Source organism: Silene latifolia, chromosome 1 (genome assembly GCF_048544455.1).
Source record: "Silene latifolia isolate original U9 population chromosome 1, ASM4854445v1, whole genome shotgun sequence".
Classification (NCBI taxonomy): domain Eukaryota; kingdom Viridiplantae; phylum Streptophyta; class Magnoliopsida; order Caryophyllales; family Caryophyllaceae; genus Silene; species Silene latifolia.
In genome coordinates, this window is record NC_133526.1 from 73,154,911 (window position 1) to 73,179,087 (window position 24,177).

The 24,177-nt window shown below is 37.8% G+C and overlaps 1 protein-coding gene across 1 annotated transcript; it reads left to right on the plus strand.

Annotated features, from left to right (window-relative positions):
• The first annotated feature begins 16,458 nt into the window (after nucleotides 1-16,458).
• Nucleotides 16,459-17,299, plus strand: LOC141648790 (uncharacterized). Its single transcript, XM_074457508.1, has 2 exons — nucleotides 16,459-16,538; nucleotides 16,654-17,299. Exons 1-2 carry the CDS (start codon nucleotides 16,459-16,461, stop codon nucleotides 17,297-17,299), a joined length of 726 nt encoding a protein of 241 aa, XP_074313609.1.
• Nucleotides 17,300-24,177: the final 6,878 nt, after the last annotated feature.

Consider the following 24,177-nt stretch of genomic DNA (forward strand, 5'->3'; position numbering starts at 1 on the left):
AATTGCTGTTAGATACTCTTAGAACCCTTCGGCCTTAACACAGTAGCAAGACTTTCGGCGTCTCTCCATTTTAGGGTAATGTTGCTTTAAGGATTATGATGATTGACGATTCCAATTCCCTATTAACTAAAAGATTAACACGTCTACAAAATTCCCACTCAAGCACTAAAAATTGCGCTCAAAAATCCAGCTCAAGTACTGAAAATTGCGTGCAATATTATTCGTACTGTACTACTGATTAATTGGCAAGTTTTTTAATTGGTTCTATTAATTGGCAAGTTTCTTATTGCTCTGATTCTCTAAATTTATTCGAACCAAATCTTTCCTAATTGATGAAAAATAAAATAAACAATAATTGGAAATAATACAAAGTTGACAAAATAATTTTATCAAAACAGACAATCTTAATACGAAACAATACCAAGGAAATAAAACCATTCACTGCCATTATAAAAATTTGTTTTTTCTAAATTTGCCATTGTAAATTTTTTTGTTCTGTTATTGCCACTCAAGAATAGAGGTGGCAGTCAGGTCACTCGGGTCGGTTACGGGTCGTGTTAAGGCGGGTTGGGTCATATCGGGTCCAGGTCATCAACGGGTGGCAGGTCGGTTCGGTTCATGTCGGGTCATCTTCGGGTCATCAACGGGTGGCAAGTCGGGTCGGGTAATTAGCGGGTCAGTGTCGGTTCAGGTTATCAGCATATATTTTATCTTATATATTTAGTTTTAGATGATAACTTTATGTTTAAATAATTGGTAGGTGTATTAATTATAGTTTTAAATGAAAATAATTAAAATGAATGTCAATTTAGTGTCATTTAAACCATCATTAAGCTAGTTCATCTATCGGGTTGAGAAAATATCGGGTCACAGGTCAAGTCAGGTCAGATCGGGTCGGTTTGGTTTAGTTCGGGTTCGGGTTGGAAAAAATAGGGCTGCTATCGGTTATCGGGTCGGTTCGGGTCGATTCAGTTCGGTTTCGGTTCACCCAATTTTCGGATTGTATCGGGTAGGGTTTCGGGCGGGCCGGGTCAACTTTTGCCAGCTCTACTCAAGTAACATATATCATTATATTTATTGTCATTTCTCAACCTTTTAACCTGTTATTGCATGCTATTTCTGTTTTCAATCGTTTTAAAAGAAAATAAAATAAAAGACAAATTAATGAAGAATATTTTGTACTCTGTATTTTTTTTCCCATATCGCTTAAATGTTAAGTCGAATATAGTTTCAAACGAGAAAAGAATGAAGTTGATTAATCGTTAAAATGAATAGAAATTGACCACTTTTTAATAGTAATAAAAAGTGGTTACTTTTAGGATAAATGGATTTTTTTATCATTTAACCCATTACATTTTATCCGGTGTATCATACGATTGTCACACACAAGACTGACTGATAATAATTCCAAAATGAAAATTATCGTTATTGAAGAAAACTGAAGCAAGTTCTACATTAACCATAAAAACCGAAGCACCAAAACGGACACGAACACGACATTTTATGGTTATAAATAAAGTATGATTTTATTTTTGTAATGTATTTGATATTAAATTTAATTAAGTGAAGGTAAAATTTGACCTTAAATGTAACTAATTCTCATTTCCCTCCCAAAGTCATCTTCTAATCAATCTGTTTTGACATTTATTCCTCGTCTAAGCTATAACATATTTAGAAGTGTGTCCGACGAGTGTCAGACACGGGACAACTAGTTTGAAGGAGTGTGTAACAACCCCATCTACCAAGGAGCCTTAACAAGACCTTCCCTAGCAGATAAGGGCGTTACCATCTCGGTTGCCCGAGGACAATAATAATTAAATGTCGATAAAAGAATGTTTATATTATATTACAAGTGATTTAAAACCAACACACGATATAAAAGATACACTCAAGACTACTATCAGCTATGTGAAACTATCTCAGCCATGACTCGTGATAGACTCGTCCCTCCAAGCACCCAGCTATGATCCAAACACCAACCTGCTAAGACTGACTGCTCACCTTAGTGGATCACGACAGACACAAAACAAAGAGACAACAACACAAAAAACCACACAAGGTCAGTAACTGAGAAAACAAGTACAAAGCAGACACAACGCAACTGAAGCAACACACACACAACACTTCCTCCAACCATCCACACACCTCTGACTGCCCGAAGGTCCAATCCTGCCAGTGGGGGACCGCAACGACTTATAAATCCGAGCGATAAACCCATGTTCCTTAATGTGCACATCCCTTCTGTGGCGGATTCCACAGAAGGCGAATCAAGGGCGTGAAGCCACTCCCGCAAGTGACTCCACTCAGCCGAGGACGCACCTCGAGAACCACAGACAACAATCACAATCAGCCGTACAAACAACAATCACCAACTACTATTACCACAACCGATCATCAACAAAGACACCAATCCAATTAAACATCAACAACAGACCCTCTAGACAATCAACAGTACAGAGTAGGCGAACCTACCTTTAGCAAACCGCAGCGATTCCGCGTCCGATCACAAGATAACAATCAACCAGCAAAACCACCTATAACAACCATCATACCATCTATTACTACTACCGTAACTATAACTGAAATTAACGATGACGATGATGATGATGACAACATACCTATACAAAGCAATCCGGTGTCAAGACCGCTACCCGACTCAAGCATCCCATCCCTAAGGTGTAATCACTCACAAAGGCCTCAAGGAGGTGAACCATGGTGAAGGAGGAGTGAAATGACGGCATTTAGGTTTAGGAAAAAAGGTAGAGAAATGATTTGGGTTTCACGATTTACGATTTATAATTCCCCGCTGCAAACTCGCTACTCGATCGACTAACACACTTACTCGATCGAGTGGCATCTACTCGATCGACCTCCCAAGCTACTCGATTGAGTAACCTCAGCTAGATCGAGTAACATGCACACAAAGACTCACATCGTCACCGGTCATCACTCGTGAGGTTTCCGAAGACCAAGGCAGGTGTCGAAGGTCAGTTAACGTCGGTTAACGGGTCCCTAAGAGGACGAGTATTACAGTCTTTCCCCCTTAAAAAGAACTTCGTCCCCGAAGTTCGACCCATCCTCCCCTATGACACAAGGTCAAAGGAACTAAGGCAACTACCACTATCCACCCGACACAGGTCAACACAACCGTTTAGAAATACCATCCCGCTATGAATGTTCATCAACCATCATCATCATCATCTACCTTAGCACATATTATACAACACTACTTTCTATCAAATCACCAGCTTCCTATTGAATCACCGAATACACATTGTACACAAAGACAACCAACTCGTCTATTACTTGCACTCATCTCATGTTATTACTCAAATATAAACCAACACAACCATCAGTCTATTCCTCCATCAATTACTTGCCAACAATCAGCTATTTATCAAGCATCTAAAGCAACAGGTTACCGATTACTGACACGCACATCATATCATTCATTCACAGTAATTCCTTTTTAAGCCACTTCTATTAGTCAATCATGCAGCAACAAATTTGATTATTTAACAACTATCATACAACAATTCAACAATTACCACTATATAACGACTTGTGAGCAATTACTTGAAAACGAACATACAACAATATGATTATCTAATCAACAATTGCCAACATAACTACCCAAACAATTACTTGAAATATTATAAGATTGTCGTAATTAAGTCATTTTTCCCCATGCGACATTACCCTTCCCCTCTAAAAAGGAACTTCGTCCGCGAAATTCACCATCAAAATAACTTAACTATTACACAAAGCGACAAATTCTTATTCCGCATTGGCATTACAAACAACTCATGCTATACGTTGAGACTCACGACGACCATGATACGTGACATTACATAACTATGATTCATTTATATGAAACCAACGGGATAGTGAACAATGCGATTACGCATTCCGTCACCCATTATTCTACATGACATGAAATAATTCCTTATGTGATCATACAACTTACGCAACAAGAATTATAATCATTGTACAACATGTTACTTGAGGCCAAACGATCTAGCATGCAAAAGTGTATGAAGTAAACCCATATTGTATATACCACATCTATATATATCACTTCATAAACCACACTTGACACACGGTAATGTTGTCACTCACCCAAAACAAGGAACATTCATCCCAAGAACCACCAAATCGAAGCCACAAACACATTTAAAAACGAATTCACCATCCTACACGGGCACTCGATCGAGCTCGTAAGGCACTCGATCGAGTTGACGTTACTCGATCGAGTTTGCCAGACACTCGATCGAGTACGTCGAGATCAGAATGCATCCCCAAAGTCACTCTTGCAGTTACTCGATCGAGTGAGGGGCACTGGATCGAGTAGCCACAGGTCGATATCCCCCAATTCACCACCTCGTGAGGGCCAAGAAACATGTGCATAAGTCGGAAATGTATTCCCGACAATAACAACCGGCATAAAAGTCTGAAAAACCTCCAAAGTACGGTCTTATGGCCAAAATACAAACCAAGGTCTAACAAATGTGCCAACCAAAACAAGTGCCAACAACTACAAATCCATGCAAACAAGATAGAAATAAAAGGAGCATTATCACTCCAAGGTCTGCTCATCCATCATCTCATCTCCACCACCGCCTCCGGACGTGCCCTCTCCAGCTGTACCCGCACCTGCGACATCACCAGTGCCAGAATCGGCTCCCACTCACCATGGTGCCAAGCAACCGTAGGGGTAACTCGTAGGCTCTCCCCAAGTAGACCGCTCCACGCCAAAGGAATGGAAGACCCCGCTGTCATCTCCAACACCTCTCCACCACACCGGCTGAGCCGCCTCGGTCCCGATGCCCTGAACATAAGCCATCTCATGGAGGTTTCGGAGTGTCAAGGTAGCAGAGACTCTCTCCGTGAGCTCACTCACCCTCATCTCAGGACTGAAGAAGGAATGGTAGCTGGGAAACTGAAATTATGGAGGCATATGCTGCTCTGGCTGGGTCTCAGCCATCCTCTCCCTCACCCGTCGCGGTCCTCTCCCCACCCTAGGGTGTCTATCCTCGGGTCTAGCCTGATCCCTCTTCGTTGGCTCAGGCATCACCTCCAAAATATCAGCATCAATGAGGTAAAACTGCCGAGTAGGGAGCTCCTCCTCATCATCCGAATCCGCTGCCACCACTGCCGCCGGTAAAGGCCCGTTCACGGGAAGGTGCTCGGGGGTAGGTATCCTCATCCAACTCATCCCCCAAACTCTCCAGGCTAACCCACCACCCTCCAAAGTTCTCAACCATTTCTGGTCGAGGAAATACTCACGGTTCAAAGTAGGCACGAAAGGGGCCATGGGTGTATAGGTCGAGGAGGCCTCAAAGGTGGTCAATCTCTCCGCCAACCGTGTGGCGATGGCACCACAACTCAAGAAATGGGTGTCAGACGAGGCTATCAAATCTAAGTTAACACATACTATGGCCGGGGCACTGAAAGAGACTCTCAGGGCTCGTGAGGGGTTAAGGTAGACAACAAGCAACATCACCTCATGTAAGTTAAGCTTACTCACATCTTTCCGGTCATAGAGTAAACAAGTCAAGGCACGAATAAAGATCTTCAAAGTGATGTGTTGCACATCATTGATCAACATGTTGCTAGAGGTGAGGGCATTCTTACCGGTAAAGCAAGGCATGAAACTACTGGCTCCACACTCAGTCTGGATGTCCCTAAGGGCTCCCTTCTCCGGTCGGGAAAGGCCCAGATGGGTGGCAAACGTATCCATGGTCAAGAGGAAACTAGTGTTCATGAGACGAAATTGGACGGTCTTTTCCGCCGCATCATAAAGAAAAGAAATCATGAATTCCAAAGTCAAGAAAGCATAGGAGTGTTTTCTAAGACGGTACAACCCGGTCAAACCCAAAGTCTCAAAGATGTGCCCCACATCCGTCTCCACCCCTAGGTCCGTTAAGAGTGTGGTGTTGATACAACGGGTAGGTTTCAAATGATGCTTCTGTAACTCGACAAACGCATCTCTTTCCTTGAAATCAACAAAGACGATGGTAGGGTTCTCAGGCACAGGTGGGACCGTGGGTCCCCCACTCCCCTCACCAACCTCGGGCTCAGTAGCCCTCCTCCTCTTACTCTGACGGGTACCAACTGTAGGTCTCGGCATCTGTTTTCAACACATTTTAGGCACACAAACAAACACTTACTTGAATGTACATAAAATTTCATGCATAGCCATAGAAAAGAACAACTATATACACACTTTCACCAAACAATCCAAAAAAGATTCAAGTATATAACTTTCAAATTCCTTATCAGACGGTCTTTACAGCTATCAAAATTATGAGAAGTATAACATCAGTTAACACATCAACTTAACAACTTTAAAGTATTAAACTTCCAAAATAGCTTTCCAATTAAATAACCATAAAAAATAATTGGGGCGATTTTCCATTTGGGGCACTTTCAAGACGAAGTTTTAAGACAAAATTTTGAGCAAAACTCATCAAAATCAACACTAAACATGATACCCACAATATACATTACTTAATTTTCCCCCTTTCATATGCAAAAGACAAACAAAATTCAATTTGAATCCCCAAACCCTAGAAATTTCGGTCCATATAAACCCCATAAGATTTGATTTTTTTCTACTTCTAGCATCAATAATCAACAAATTAAAGCAATTACATCATGTTACAACAATTATAAGCAAGAATTCATGTCTATGACTCGAATTTTCAGAAAACACCAATACTCTATATGTTTCTAATTGATTGTAAACAAAGAAAAGGATGAATATCCTTACCTTGAATGATTAGCAAGTGAAAAAGATGAAACAAACAAGAAGATAACCAAAGAATCAACACAAAATCTCCAAGTTCTTTGAGAGAAGAAGAGAGACTTAGAGGAAATTATGGTTTTAAGAATGAAAGAGTAAAGAAGAAAAGAATTGGGAAAGGTATAAGATTCCTGTATAAACCCGTGTACTGTTCACTTACTCGGTCGAGTAAGTAAGGCACTCGATCGAGTGACCTCTACTCGATCAAGTTGGAGCTACTGGATCGAGTTTTCGCTGACAGTTCCACCTTTTCTGATCTTATAACTCCTCAACTAGATCGAATGACGTCTACTCGGTGGATTAGGCACTCGTACTCGGTCGAGTAAGGTTAGGAACAAGGTCAAAAGTTGCGAGTTTAGTTAACGATTCCTGCAAAACAACAACTCGTGTCGATTCCAAAGTATATTTGGAAATCGTCACAGATTATTACATTCATTCACGACACATTATTACTACTCAAATGTAACTCAACTACTTCATCCGAACATGACACATATCACTCCATCCTATAACAAACATTACACAAAATCATTCACCATACCATTAACTTATTCGCACATGCAATCAAGACATTACTTCACTTCTAATTATGCACTTGCAAATTCAACTATCCGACTTATGTATACACTACTCTAAACATCCATCTACCACTAAACCATACTATATTACTCAAGTTTGCAAAAAAATTCCAATCATGTCACAACAATTCATCAACCATATATCTGACTCAATTATGCCATATTACAAAGGTACTCAATAAATTCATCCATTGCAGTTCCTATTACTTCTTGACCAATATTACTACTAGCACAAGACTTACAACTTACTATCATCACATACAAGCTTACGGTTCCTTTATAAACTGATACGCATACAAAGACTTACAACTCTTTATTAACATCACATTATCCAAAACTATCATGTAACTATCGGTGCTTTCACCGTCTCTACTACATCCATACACACTTCCACCCAGCTACGAACCTTCACAGTTCGTCATTACCAATTACACGCACAAAACATTACCAGAGACTCCATCACAGTTATTTCTAACTTAACCATCATACACAGTAAGCACATAATTCCCGACTCGATATTCCCATATCCGGTGACTGGTTTAAGCATAATGGGGCCGTGATTTTGAAATTGTTGGAATATGTGTCCTCCGACAATAATGCGATCAAAACTGTCGATCATGATGATCACATGTTTAAGTCTCATTCTAAGAATACATGTGGGAAGTAATATTTTACAGTCAACTGGTCCACACATATCGGTAATGATTGGCTGACTAGAGTTTGACATTACTGTCGTGCGACGGTGGTGATCAGTTGATCCCCTTAGGTCATACCTAAAGGGTAACACTCTTAATTGATTATTTAATTGATCGTATGTCGATACGGGTTAATTAAATTGCTTAAAAATTGACGGACGATTTTGTGAGTATTATTGACGTATCTTATTGTAATTCGATTGAATAAGATACGATCTAAGTAATCAAATTGTTTTATTACTTAGATAAAATTATTGTTTACGAAACAATTGAAACTGAATGAATAACTTATTATAAATACAAGACGTTGTGATTTATAATTGGCAAACCATTTTGATAAAAGTAATTATGAATTACTAAGTCGATTTTGTACATGACGTATTTTTATTAATACGTTGATTTTTAATATGTTAAAAATACATTACAATTACACATGACTAGTGACATGTGACAATTGACAAATGACAAAATATAAAATGGACCTTACATTTTATGTAAGTGCCGAAAATAAGGAGGGAGTATTAGGTTTAAATTATGTTAATTATGTTTAAGTGGAAAGCATAATCATAAGACCTAATACATAGCCATGCACACCTAGTTGCTTTTGTGAAGAGCATCTTGGTCATGCATTGGCCCTTGCCATCTCCCCATGTCCGGTTTTCTAAGGCCATAATAGAGAGTTTTCTCTCTAATTTTCATTGACAACTTCACATAAAAATTTCTAGTGTAAGAAATTTAATTTTCCTCTCTACATTTTATGAGAAATTAGAGAGATAAAATCTCAAAAATTCATCCTCTCTTGACCGAAATAATAGAGACCAAAATTAAAATTTTGGGTTGATTTTTAATAAGATTAATATTGTTCTAGTTCAAATAATATTAGTTTTTTAAGAGGTTATCTTGGGTATTAATCTTTGGGAGGGATTCTAAACTTGAATCTTGGTTCTTCCATAAAAGGAAAGCTCAAGAACAAGTAAGAAGGAGATCTTACTTGTGCCCTCTAATCCGAAACTCCCATAGTAAGAAAGACGATTTCTTTTCATTCTTATTTATGTTTGCATGCATAAGATCTAGTTTTAATTTTATGACTAAATTAAAATGTAACATATATGAATATGTTGTATAATGAGATTAATATTAACTTCTAACAAGTGGTATCAGAGCCTTAGGTTATTTGCATGCAAATCGGTTATTGTTTTCCGAGTTATACGATTAACAAAAAAACTTATAAATTTGTGTTTATTATGAAATATCACGAAATTTATTATGCATGTTAAAGTTTCTGGTCCTAAAATGTATTTAGTATATTTTGGTTTATTTATGGATTTTTATTGTTCATTTTATATAATAATGGCATTAAAATGTGATTTTTATGATAAAAATGTCATTTTTGGACTAAAAATATCTAAACTTTGATTTTTCCAGTGGTTTTTGGATATGTTTTCACATATATTGTCTAATGATGGCCTGTAAATTTTCATAATAAAAGGAGTTGTTATGCTCGAAATATGGATTTTTCAAGTTAAAATCGTATTTAAACGGGAAAATAGGTTAATATGAGTTATATTTCGAATCTGGTCATAGAAATTTAGTATGTTGTCATATGAAATTTTACAAGATGTGTTTAAAATAATTGGCTATAATGAAGTCTTTTTGCATGATTTATGAATTTTTGATGAAAAATCACATAAATAGTGACTTTAATTAGTAAAAATTGCTAACACATACTTCATGACTAAGGAAAAACGTCACATGTTGCATTTTATCATATATTTCAGATCTAAAAGTGAAAAGTTAATAAAAATAATTTTTCTTATAGTTTTATGGTAATAATTGATAAATCTGATAAACCGCAACATTGTTTTTCTCGATAAATTTTCGAAATTTTTAACCTAAGTTTTTGAGCATTATGAGTGTCATGGTATTTTTCCAAAATGTTCATGAGTTTAAATTTCAAATTTTGAAATTATTTGAAATTTTTATGATTTAATTTGAAGTTTATGGAATAATTTTGTATTTTTGGGTCCATTTATGAACAATATTAAGAAATATAAGTTAATTATTGTCAAATATTAGTGAAGACTAATTTTGAGTCCTAAGATAAGTTTAGGGTAATTAACTAGTACATAAATATGATTTTATGAAATTATTGTGATTTTTAAAAGGTTAAATAACGCAAATCCGTAAAAACCGATTAATATACGATATTGGCTCCTTAAAGGCGATTTAGCTTAAAATTGGGTATGTTCATACATATTATAATGCTGTATTTTTTTTTTTATGATTGTCATATTTTAATTTTATTTAATTTTTGAATTATGTAATTTTACTTAGTATGGCCTTAGTTTTTAATTGGTATGGCCCGAAATGTATGGGAATATCGATTCAGTTGTAATTTATTGCGATCTCGTATCACCGTTTTGTAATTTAATAGATTCATTTTTATTTTAATTACAAATGTATAATAGGAAATTATGTAATTTATTTATTTCGGAGTACCTTGAAGACGGTGCCACTCGAGAAGGCGATCCATCAAAGAATGTTGCCTTGATTTGCGTGCCAAGACCGAAGTTCAAGGGACCAAAGGAGTTGGTTTCCGAATTTTTAATAGTTTATTAGATTTACTATTTTAGGAAGGCCATACTAGGATTTATTTTTATGCTTTGCATTTTATTTATATGTTGCATGAATCACTAAATCGTCATAACTAAAACATGCATTGTCATTTTTATCGAGTTTATCGACTGTGTCAATTACAATTATCGTAGTTCACCGCTTTAGTTCACTTAAAACGTGATAGATAATAAATTGACATGACCTCTCGCTAAAACAAACAATTGAGATTTAGCCTTACCAAAAAGTAGAAACCATGAAAACCTATTTCGCGAGGGACTGCACTCGGCCACCCCGGGGTACAAACCTTGTTATGTAGGGGAAATGGGTGATAAATGTCTATCCACCGAATTTATGTTAATAAAGGGTATTTCGGCACACTGTGCCCTAAGTTAGTATAAATTTGGATCATGGACACATTTATTCAAAATTTGGGTTGAGCTCAACGAAAGTATTCACGACGATTTCCGGATGTGTTTCGGGCTAGAGATAAATATTAATGTAATTTTATCGACCAAGAGTTCTAAAAGTAGAATCGATTAAAAGGTTAATCCACCAAGTTATGTTAATAAAGGGTATCTCGGCACACCGTGCCCTAAGTTGATATGAATTTGGGTCTTGGAATCATTTATCAAGTTGGGTAGAGGTCACTAGATAAATGCAATAAAACTTGTTTAAATTAAATTCACAAGTATTATTATTATTGTGAAAACGACAAATGTTTTATTTCTTCTATTTTCGTTTTGTAGACCACTTTTATTTCTCATAACAAATGGCCGCACCAAACACCAACGCCGCACCTCTCACTAATGCTTCATGGCTCCGATCCTTCATGTATCGTTGTAAACTTGAAAAGAATGGGTCAAATTTCTCCGATTGGGATGCCCAACTCAAATTAGCCGCCCAAGGTGACGACAAGCTTCATTACCTCACCGAGGCCTCTCCATCCGAACCTAATGCTAGGTCGAGTGCCGCCACTAGGGAAGAATATGAGGCTTACCACAAAGAGTCCGCCGCAATGAAAAATGTGTTGATTTTTGCGATGGAGGCGGATCTCCAAAGGAGAGCCTTTAAAATGGGCACCGCTAATGAAATCTATTCCAAACTTGTGACAATGTTTTCACAAACTCCGAGGATCGTCCAATATGAGGCGGCCTCGGCATTCTTTGATCTCGATTTCAAGGAGGGCCAAAAGGTTAGCCCTCACGTGCTCAAATTATTGGAGCTAGTCGAGACTTTGAAGATTCAAAAAGTTGAAATCCCCAAAGAGCTCATTGTAGATAGGATTCTACACTCCTTATCCAAAGTCAAAGCATATGTTCAATTCCGGGTGAATTTTAACATGCAAGACAAGGACGTGTCTCTTGAAGAGTTGCACAAGTTACTTGTGCAAGCCGAAAGAGACATGGGGTTAAATGTTAACCCACCTAAGGACGTGTTTAATATAAGTACTAAGAGCAAAGGGAAGTTCAAAAGGAATGGGAAAAAGGGTAAGAGGCAAGCTCCCATGTTCACCAAGGCTAAGACTTTTGAAGCTAGCACTTCCAAGACCAAGAAGGGTCCTCTTGACAAATGCCATTATTGTAATGGTGTTGGACATTGGAAGGGGAATTGTTCCAAATATCTTGGTGACATCAAAGCTGGAAAGTTTACTCCAGATGTTTCTAATTCAACTATGGTTTTTTGATACAAAGTTGTGATAATGTATCCCCTTTTTATTGTAAATAGGGCCTCCTCCAAGCAAAGACAAGGGAAAGGAAAAGCAAGCTTAAGAAATCATCAAGGAGCTAGGAGTAGCTTCCAATGAAGTTTGGCTTTTTATTATTGTCTTATTTTAAGTAATGTTTCGGATTTTTAGAACTATTTTGATTTCCGTGTTCGACATGGAAATAGTTGATCCTTTCTAAAACAATGGTTGTATTTTGGATTATGGTGGCTTGGTTTTCAACCCAAGTCACCCCTTTTATCATATTTCTTTGTTTTAAAAATTCGTCTTTATCTGCTTGCACATAGAAACATATGATCATCTACTTAAAGTGATCCAATAGACAACTATAATGATGAGATTCATTATATGTTCACAAGCTTAAGGCTTGTGTTTGATCAATTATAAAGTGATGTTGAGTTGATGAACTCTCCTAAAGGAATGTCAATTACCAAGTACACTCATCAAATCTAAAACTATTAGTCAATCTATGAGATAGTCCTCCTTATACTTCAAAATCATTATTTATGTTTCATAAGCTATCTTTGAATATCTAGTGTACTTATTCTAAATATAGAGTGGGAAAAAAAATGAAGACACAAAGAATACAAAGAATGATTTGTATGCTTGAGTAAATGAGATCTACGAAAGAAAGAATGATTTGTATACCTAAATAGATAGTATACACGAATAGATGAGATATATGGTCTCGAATAGATGAGATCTACATGACAAAAGAGACCAAGTGAAGTAATCAAAAGAATATGTTCTTAAGATAACTACACGAGGAGACCAAAAGAAAGTTTTGAAAGAAAATGACTAAAGAAAAGTCTTAACAAGAGATTTGACTAGTTTATGAACAACTTTTGACCAAGAGTTTCAATATTGATATTTACTTAAGAGACTAAATGAAACAAAGTTGCATCCTTGAAAATAAATGAGATTTATAACTAAAAGTTGCAAAGAAAGATATACCGATATCTACAAAAGCTAAGTTAATTGTTAACCATGCTAGTGTCATTACTTAACCTCATTATGAAAATGAAATGGTTAAACCTCCTTCCAGAAAAGGGTATTTTGAGAAGGACGTGTATTAAATGAAATTCACATTTAAATAATGACATTGCTGCGCATCATTATAAAATGAATGAGTTAGAGATTAAAAATCTCTTTCCATAAGTTTAAGATTGAAACCTTTTCCAAATAAGTATTTTGAAAAGATATGTTGGGAACATATTTGGTTTTATCTTAATAACTTGGCAAAGCAAAATGTATTTCAATTCTTGAAATGTTTCGATTGAGTAGTCAATTGTGAAACATGTGGAATTGAGTGGGAGTTTGAAATTATCATGTGAAGACATGGAATTTAGTGGGAGCAATCATCTTGTAAAATTTATAACTCATTACTCATTGAGAATGACGAGCTAATACTATCTTTCACAAAGATATGTTTGAGTTTTCAATTCTGGATGAAAATGGACTATGATGAATCCAATCACATCATGGGATGTTGGATAGGTATTGAGATATACACATCAAATCAACGAGAAACGTAGGTTATTCACATCGATGAAAATGGAATTACCATAAGCAGTCATGGTCATTCATTGAACCTAAGAATGGTTGATCACATGATTAAAGATTACTAATGTTTCCGCCATTAGAATAATCATGCACATGTCCAATAATGAATCATATGCTTAAGAGCATGATGACTCATTGGCAAGCCATAGAAGAATCGTCATGAATTCTCGAGGAGAACTAATGAGCTATTCCAGTGTTTGACAGAACACTCTGTTATGTGACAAGAAGTTGCACATATTGAAGTTCGAACACGCGTAAGGATTTATGAAAATCCTAAGCTATTCAAGCTAAAAGGAGAAATAAGAAGTTGGAAAGATACTTAGTTATAGTAAGAAGTTACTCAAAACTAATATTTTCTAATATGCTAGGACTTATGAGAAGTGCTAGGCTAATCATCTTGACAATTTTTGCGAGACCCTACAAAACATATACCTAGTGCATTGCGAGTTGGTAGAACACTTGACCAGTGCAAGTTATATCATCCACCACAATTCGTTGGTTATGTGATAAACAACAAGAAAGTTCTTTCAAGATAAATAACCTGAACCTAGGTTGAGAACCTAGATGTGTACTTGGTAAGGTTCATGCTATGTGAGACAAACATGAAAATAAAGGAAAATGAAATCCAAGAGTTTGAACACATGGACACATGGTATGTTAAACTCATGTTGCAAACGACTAGTGTTTGCACACTTACGATATACATCACACGGTTGTAATATGGTATTGACTACCCAAATGTGATGTCGACATTCGTCGTTTGAGTTATTATTAACTCACCTTATACCTTGTTACATCCAAACGGGTTGTAGAGACAATTGAACCCCGTTAAAGTGAACACGGATTAGCATTGTATTCGCCCATAGTCACTTACATGAGGTGACGTCTCGAAGTGACTAGAGTGTGATGCGATTGATGGCAAGTTCAAGTGCCATGGAGTCATGTGAGATGACTAGTCGATCACATAGGCAGACTGTTAGGAACACTTTGTCGGGCCTTATGACATCTTATAGAGTTCTGGCAAATTTATATAGCCTGGTCGTGGCGAGAGCTACTATAGTATTCTAATGAGTCGATTCTTTTGACTAAAGACTATTCGCCTAAGGTGGCACAGTTACAGATTAACTTTGATTTATGTTACTACGACCTTCGTAAATGGGATCAAATGGGCATATTTGTGGTTATGATGGCTGTGGCTAGTCGAAGGGAATAAGTGCGATAGGAATTGTCCACCCCTTGTCAGGGTTATAACAATATCTCAGGGCCACTCGAGGAGTAATGAACTGGAAATGCGTGGCCACGCTCAGAAGGTATTCATGGTGGATAATTCCGGTCAATCAGTTATTCTCCAGATCGAGGAAACCACTCTCGATATGATCACTTGCAAGTACGACCCAAAAGGCACCTTGCATTGAGTGGGAGATAGTAATAGGACAAGAGAATTGGTGACGCACACTTGTCGAGGACAAGTGAGAGATTGTTGGAATATGTGTCCTCCGACAATAATGTGATCACAACTGTCGATCATGATGATCACATGTTTAAGTCTCATTTTAAGAATACATGTGGGAAGTAATATTTTACAGTCAACTGGTCCACACATATCGGTAATGATTGGCTGACTAGAGTTTGACATTACTGTCGTGTGACGGTGGTGATCAGTTGATCCCCTTAGGTCATACCTAAAGGGTAACACTCTTAATTGACTATTTAATTGATCGTATGTCGATACGGGTTAATTAAATTGCTTAAAAATTGACGGACGATTTTGTGAGTATTATTGAAGTATCTTATTGTAATTCGATTGAATAAGATACGATCTAAGTAATCAAATTGTTTTATTACTTAGATAAAATTATTGTTTACGAAACAATTGAAACTGAATGAATAATTTATTATAAATACAAGATGTTGTGATTTATAATTGGCAAACCATTTTGATACAAGTAATTATGAATTACTAAGTCGATTTTGTACATGACGTATTTTTATTAATACGTTGATTTTTAATATGTTAAAAATACATTACAATTACACATGACTAGTGACATGTGACAATTGATAAATGACAAAATATAAAATGGACCTTACATTTTATGTAAGTGCCGAAAATAAGGAGGGAGTATTAGGTTTAAATTATGTTAATTATGTTTAAGTGGAAAGCATAATCATAAGACCTAATACATAGCCATGCACACCTAGTTGCTTTTGTGAAGAGCATCTTGGTCATGCATTGGCCCTTGCCATCTCCCTATGACCGGTTTTCTAAGGCCATAATAGAGAGTTTTCTCTCTAATTTTCATTGACAACTTCACATAAAAATTTCTAGTGTAAGAAATTTAATTTTCCTCTCTACATTTTATAAGAAATTAGAGAGATAAAATCTCAAAAATTCATCCTCTCTTGACCGAAATAATAGAGACCAAAATTAATATTTTGGGTTGATTTTTAATAAGATTAATATTGTTCTAGTTTATCATGGAACCAGATATGCAAACCAAGGAGAAAGGGTGGTTTGGGTTTGAAACTGTTACACCAGTGGAATGTAGCTTTGATGGGTAAGTATGTATGGTAGGTTGAGAAAAAAACTGATCATTTATGGGTGAAGTGGGTGCATACTATCTATATAAAGAATACCACCTGGAAAGATTATGAACCTACTATCACTACTAGCTGGGCATGGAGAAGACTATGTGCCGTCAAAACTCAGTTGAAACCGTGGTTGTATGATGAAGCCTGGAGAGACAGTGGGTCTGATTATACAGTCAAGCTTGGCTATAGTTGGCTTGTGGATGTAGGCCCTGATGTACTCTGGTATCCATGGATACAGAATAGGATTATGCTGCCAAAACACAATTTTTTCATTTGGCTAGTAGCTCATAAATGCCTGCTCACTCAGGATAGATTGATGAGACTGCACATAACACAGAGTAACAGGTGCTATCTCTGTGCTGCTGATGAGGAGGACTTGAATCATCTGTTCTTTAGTTGTTCTTTTAGTAGGCAGTGTGTGAGGCTGCTTGAGGACTGGTTGAGTATTTGCCTGCCTTACCAGGGGGTCATTGATTGGTGGATAGCAATTAGGGAGCGGTCATTGGTGAAGAAACAGGTGGTTGCAGCTGCTGTTGCACACTTAATGTACTTGATTTGGCATGCTCGTAATCGATGTAGGCTTGAGTCTGTCATTCCTCTACCTGTTATGCTTATAAAACAGGTGAAGGAATTATTACAATGGAGAGTGAGATATAGTCGTGTGAAAATTGGTTCTAGGAGAAGTCAGGATTGGGTCAATAGCTTATGTCAAAGTGTAACTAATTAGAGGGTTGTGTACCTCTAGTTGTCAAATTGTTTGATGGGCTTTATTAATATATACTTAACTTTCCCCCAAAAAAAAAATATTGTTCTAGTTCAAATAATATTAGTTTTTTAAGAGGTTATCTTGAGTATTCATCTTTGGGAGGGATTCTAAACTTGAATCGTTGTTCTTCCATATAAGGAAAGCTCAAGAACAAGTAAGAAGGAGATCTTAGTTGTGCCCTCTAATCCGAAACTCCCATAGTAAGAAAGACGATTTCTTTTCATTCTTATTTATGTTTGCATGCATAAGATCTAGTTTTAATTTTATGACTAAATTAAAATGTAACATATATGAATATGTTGTATAATGAGATTAATATTAACTTCTAACAGAAATGAGGGCGCATACTCACCCAAAATCAAGCATCAGCTGGGGCTCCCAACATACATACACCAGGTTCATTTTATTAGACTCACTACGTTCATTAGGCTCATTAGTTACAGGTTCCAAAATTGTCGCTCTGATACCACTTTGTAACACCCCCATCTACCAAGGAGCTTTAACAAGACCTTCCCTAGCAGATAAGGGCGTTACCATTTCGGTTGCCCGAGGACAGTAATAAGTAAATGTCGATAAAAGAACGTTTATATTATATTACAAGTGATTTAAAACCAACAGACGATATAAAAGATACACTCAAGACTACTATCAGCTATGTGAAACTATCTCGGCCATGACTCGTGATAGACTCGTTGATAGGCTATCACACACCTATGCAAAGATAATATTTATCCCCAATCAAAACAAATGATTGTAGTACGTAGGAGTCGAACCACAGATAGACGGGAGTTGTTAATTAGTTTTTATGGATTGAACTTTTATCTCGGTAGCTTAACGGTTGATTGATTGGTTTGGTTTGATGTAATGATAAAACAATAATAAAGAAAATGTCTAGGGAGGTCGGGTCACACATGCTAATTATGTAAATGCTCATGTCAAGTTAGGAAGTTGATTTTACGATAAATGCTTAGGCTTAAAGACACCCACCTTACGATATTAGTGTCAACCATAAACCGGATCCTAGAGAAACTCTCGTTTATGACTAGGTCGTCCTACTACACATACTTAGTCTAATCCGATTCCGTGCCTCTCGACTTATAAAATGAATTAACAAACTTAATCTACGATTACGTTCAAGAACCAAAGATTAAACGTTGTGGCGCAAACATGTGATAGAAACAATTAGACAATATTAACTTATCCTCATTTTGACATTTACATATTACTTAAACAAGCATGGCTCCCCTTACTCCTTAGACAAATGAAACTACTCTAACATGATGAAAATGCAAACTAAACTAATGACAAATGAAATGATGAACATAATGAAAATATAAATAGGATTACCTTGCAATGGAAATGGAAATGGAACTTGGAAGAACAATACTTGAAATGTAAATTGTAAATGAACTTGAATGGAAATTATATTGAAATGCTTAAGGTAAAATGTTTGTAACATAAAACTAAAGGTAATTCTAATCTAAACTAAACTAAACTAAACTAAAGACTAAAGTAATCTAAGACTTAGAGAGAATATTATGTGAAAAATGTATATGGACTGGTGTGTAAAGGTGTGTAGAAGTGTTGAAGTTTACACCCTTTATATAGGAAATGAGGGGTGAAACTTAGAGTAAATACAAGGGGTCAACCCCAAATATTTTCTCTTAATTGCTTGAGTAATTGCCTAGAGAATCCCATGTTGGCCATCAACTCCTTCTTAAACACCCGATTAATTGCACAATTAGCATCCAAAGAGCATCCTAAGATGAGCATCCAAGACATTCTCCCATCTTCTCTACTTGGGTTTTAACACTTGATTTTATACTTGGGCTCATTTCTTCATTTTTCTACTAACATAAGTTAGTGTCATTTTTGCTTGGACCAACACTCCTTATAAATTGGCATGCCATTGGTGACCGGTTTTTTCCGTCACTTCCGGTACCAAAAACAATTTATAAAACCCAATTAAAAAGTAGTATTTAATCGGGGTCGAACACAAAGATGGCGGGGGTTAGATACTTGGTCGGTTTAAGTCCTATTTTAGTCAAATAAAAATGAGATTGATTATTTGTAAACTAAGATGCAAATAAGATATAAAATTAAGCTAAATGAAAATTGCTTCTAATCAAATGAATGAAAGCTAAGGTCTTTGGGTTCACTTGGGTAAGTTGGGGAAGAGAAGATTGTTAACAAGAAATGGGTAATGATAAGGGCCTATGATTGATCCTAATTTATTAGTCAATTAGAGCTAACCAACAAGCATTTACTTAGTATGAAAAACTCATCTCGACCATGCCATATAGGCCTTCCATTGTCTTTCGACCTAGGATAGACTAAACATGATAATGAAAGACTCAAACTTTCATTTAAGCAATCCATCAAACATTTCATAGGCATGGGAGTAAGGGTTTACAAACAAGCTTTCACTTAGTTGAGACAAACTCATCACAAACATGCATAAAGACTATCTAATAGCATAGGCTATGCACCAAGATGGATCAAATATGTCTAAGAAAGGCTCCAATTTTCATTTTAAGCACCTCATTAAACACTTCTAAAACCATCCAATAGTATAATGCACCAAGATAAGTTAAACATGCTAATGAAAGACTCAAACTTTCGTTCAAACATTTCATCGAGCACTTCATATGCACAAGAGTAAGACCCATTAATTACCTAATTCAAAGGGTTAACAACCCAAATTCACCCCCTTTAATCACCCAAGATCCCCCATGACCTTAGATAAGACAATTCACTCATGTTCATGGGTGAGAAATTAACAACAAATTGCAACAAAACACAACCAAACATTGTAAACATGATAAAGATTAATACTTTGGATGAATAATAATTAAACAACAAAAGAAATGTAAACAAATGAAAATAAGATTTAAATAAGAGAGAAATTGTACCAACAAAGATGAAAGTAACAAGCTTGGATAATAATGGAAGATGAATTTCTTCTTTCTTCAAATTACAACCCAAATATTAAATGTAAACTAATGAAAGGAGATGAACTTGGATAAACTAGAGATCGATTAAACTAAATTAAGGAAAGACTAAAACTTTAATTGAATAAATATTGAGAGAGTAAATATTAGGGTTCTACAAATATTGAGAGGAAAATAATCTAAGCTATTCTAATTTCTAATCTAATTGTAGTGTGTAATGTGTGTCTTTTATACTAGACTATTTATTAATACTAATAATACTACTACTAATAATAATCTAATAATAATAATAATAATAATAATAATAATAATAATAATAATAATAATAATAATAATAATAATAATAATTATAATAATATACTTCCACCCCCTCAAAATGAAAAAGGGGAAAGGGGATTAAGTTTGTAAAGAGAACGACAAAACGGGACAAAAAGGGCAAAACAACGGATTAATACGCAGCTTTGTTCTCCCAAACGGTCCACCGTCCACCGGTGATAGCACCGGCTGGGAGTCTTCTGGAAGAAAGGAGTAAAATCAATGGTATTCCCAGCCGGGATGGAGGGCGGCAGTCGGTGGCCCGTCTGGGAATACAAAAGTGATGCGTTAAACGGTTGATTTGTTGCACGAGCCGGTTGGCCGGCCACCGGTGCTAGGCCGGCTGGGAAGACAATTGGTGATGAATTGAATTATTTATGGTGATGTGAGGTGGTGAACTGGTGGTTGCGATGGCGGCTGAAATGATGATGTCGAGGTTGTGTGCAAATTGAGGGTGATGTCGGTGAAAGTGTTCAATCCCTTGATTAGGTTTGTTAGTTTATTTCCAATATATAGTCAAGTACATAATCTTTGGTTAGCTACAAATTAGGGAAAGCATACCTAATTACAATGTGAACACTACAAACTAGGATATATACTTAACTAAAAAAGGCTAAAACAATATATACAATATATATGCTAATACACCCCCGCAGTCGGAACGGGAGCAGGGCGAACGCTAAAACTGGAGCGAAAACGTGTGAACAGGTATTTGGGAAGGCCTTTAGTGAAGATGTCCGCATATTGGTACTCAGCTGGAACATGTAAAACTCGGACAAGGCCAAGACGAACATTTTATCGAACAAAATGTATATCAATCTCTATGTGCTTAGTTCCCTGATGTTGAACGGGGTTACCGGATAAATAAACCGCGGACACATTGTCACAATAAATAAGGCTGGCGCGAGTAAGGGGAACGTGCAGCTCAAAAAGTAGGTTACGCAACCATCTAGTTTCGGCAACCGCATTCGCAACACCCTGATATTTAGCTTCCGCGCTAGATTTGGAGATAGTGGGTTGGCATTTGGAGGACCAAGACACTAAATTATTACCGAGAAAAACACAATAGCCGGAAGTTCATCGTCGTGAGTCGGGACACCCCCCCAATCTGCATCAGAATACGCAGTGAGAGTATGAGGGGCGGGTGACTTCGAAATGGTGAAGCCATGATCAAGGGTTCCTTTAACATATCGTAAAATTCATTTGAGGAACTGAAAATGTGGCTCACGCGGGGCGTGCATAAATAAACATACATGCTGAACGACATAAGTGATATCGGGCCTAGTAATAGTAAGATATTAGAGAGCACCTGCTAGGCTTCGATACAAAGTAGGATCAGTCATAAGAGGACCGACTTTAGAGGAGAGTTTCGAACCAGCCACTACCGGCGTTGTAGCGGGATTACACGAGCCCATATTGGCGCGTTGGAGAATGTCACGAGCGTATTGTGATTGAGATAAAAATGAGCCCGTTTTGTTACGATGAACCTTAATCCCAAGAAAATGGTTGAGCTTACCTAAATCGGTCATGGCGAATTCAGACGACAGAGCGGATATTATTTGTTGAAGCAACACATCACTCGAAGTTGTGAGAACGATGTCGTCGACATATAAAAGAAGGTAAGCCATATGAGCACCATCCCGGTAAATAAACAAAGATTGATGACAAACACTACTTTTAAACCCCTTCGCGTGAATGAACGTCGCAAACCAATGATACCAAGATCGCGGGGCTTGCTTTAATCCATAAAGAGACTTACGGAGGCGACACACATGATGAGGAGTACTGGGGTTTACAAAACCTGGCGGTTGATGCATAAAAATAGTTTCAACAAGATCGCCATGTAGGAATGCGTTTTTCACATCAAGTTGATGAATGGGCCAGGAACGAGAGGTAGCGAGGCTAAGGACGGTCCGTATAGTGGTCGGTTTAACCACCGGACTGAACGTTTCATCACAATCCACGCCAGCCTGTTGACTTTTACCATTAACGACAAGGCGGGCCTTGTACCTCTGCAAGGAACCATCGGACCTGTACTTATAACGAAACAACCAAAGGCACCGAATAATAGGAGCATTTAAAGGACGTGGTACCAGTTCCCATGTCTTATTGTCAATTAGAGCACGATATTCATCAGTCATGGCCGCATGCCAATTCGGGTCCTGAAGGGCAAGTTTGGGTGATTTGGGAATGGGGGATACGGTAGGAGCTGATGAGGCGAGAAGGTTAGGGGTTACACGGGGTTTGAAAATGCCGTGCATATCGCGGGTTGTCATGTGGTGGGCATGAGAGGGGGGAGGTGGGGGAGGGAGGAGGGAAGGTGTGTTAACGGGTGGTGTTATGGGAGGGGAGTCAGGTGGAGGGTCGGGCGTGGCTGGTGTGGCATGGGTATGAGGGTAGTTCGGTTGGGGTTGTGGTAGAGGGGAAGGCGTGGGGTGGTAGAGGTCATGGGTTATGGCAGGGGAGAGGGCTGAGTCGACGGAAACGTTATTGTCTTTGGTAAATTGTCGAACGGATATAAGATTTTTAATTATATATAGGGTATAAAGCACATTGTGAAGGTGGAGGGTCCTATTATATGATGCTAAGGTTGTATTACTGGACCCATGAACTGGAATGCGCGCACCATTACCGACGTAAATAGAATTAATCGTACTAGAATTGAGAGGACTTGGGAACATACCTGCATCAGCACTTAAGTGAGACGATGCACCAATGTCCATATAGAACGGACTAGAAGCTTGCGACTGCATCTATAGAGCCGCGAAAACTTATGCCAAATCAGTAGGCTACTGTTGCGAGCCATCTTCAGTAGCAACATAGGCCTGCCCGAAGGCGGCAGGCTGTCGAGAGCCACGATTTGACCGAGACCCAGATGACGAAACAGGGGCGGTGCTAGCAGGCCATTGAGACCATGGATTAGTCCACCCTGGGTATGTAGGATATGGGCAGGGAGGAGGAGTCCACGGGCCAGGCCAACTGGACATTGGGCCCCATAGTGAAACCACGGGTGCATCAGGGGTGGGCTTCGGCTGAGAGCGACCGCTTCCACCGTTGTTAGTACCCTTGTTATTCCCGCATCTGGCACCATTGCTGCATTTATTATTGCGAGAAGGACTAGGGGTATCATTAGAGGAGGGTGCTGAAGGCGCAACCAAGGCCGTGGCTTCTTCACGGCTAGACTGGCGGTGGTTCTCTAACTCAATCATGCTCCTGTCGGTTTCAAAATTGGGTAGGTTTTGATTGATATACGCGGCCATCGTGTCATATTCGTGTGGCAATCCATGCACTAACCGGAGAACCAAACGCTGATCTGTAATTGCAGCGCCGATGTCTTTTAATTGACCAGACAACTCGCGAAGACGTTGACAATAAGCATCAAAAGACGGAAACTTACCGAGTTTAAGAGCGTGTAACTCGCTCTCGAGACTGGCGGCTCTAGCACCCTTATTGTTGAAAAAAATATTCTTGACACGGTTCCAGGCCTCTTGAGCAGTGGAGTCGGGTTCAAGAACACGCGGCAACAAATCATCCGACATAGTGCCATAGATCCACTGTAGAATGTGAGCGTCG

Bases quoted from the DNA above. Each gene is read 5' to 3' on its own strand.
- LOC141648790 (XM_074457508.1), top strand. From the start codon at position 16,459: ATGGAACCAGATATGCAAACCAAGGAGAAAGGGTGGTTTGGGTTTGAA. The intron at 16,539-16,653 runs GTAAGTATGTAT...TATCACTACTAG, and splicing joins GTGGAATGTAGCTTTGATGG to CTGGGCATGGAGAAGACTAT.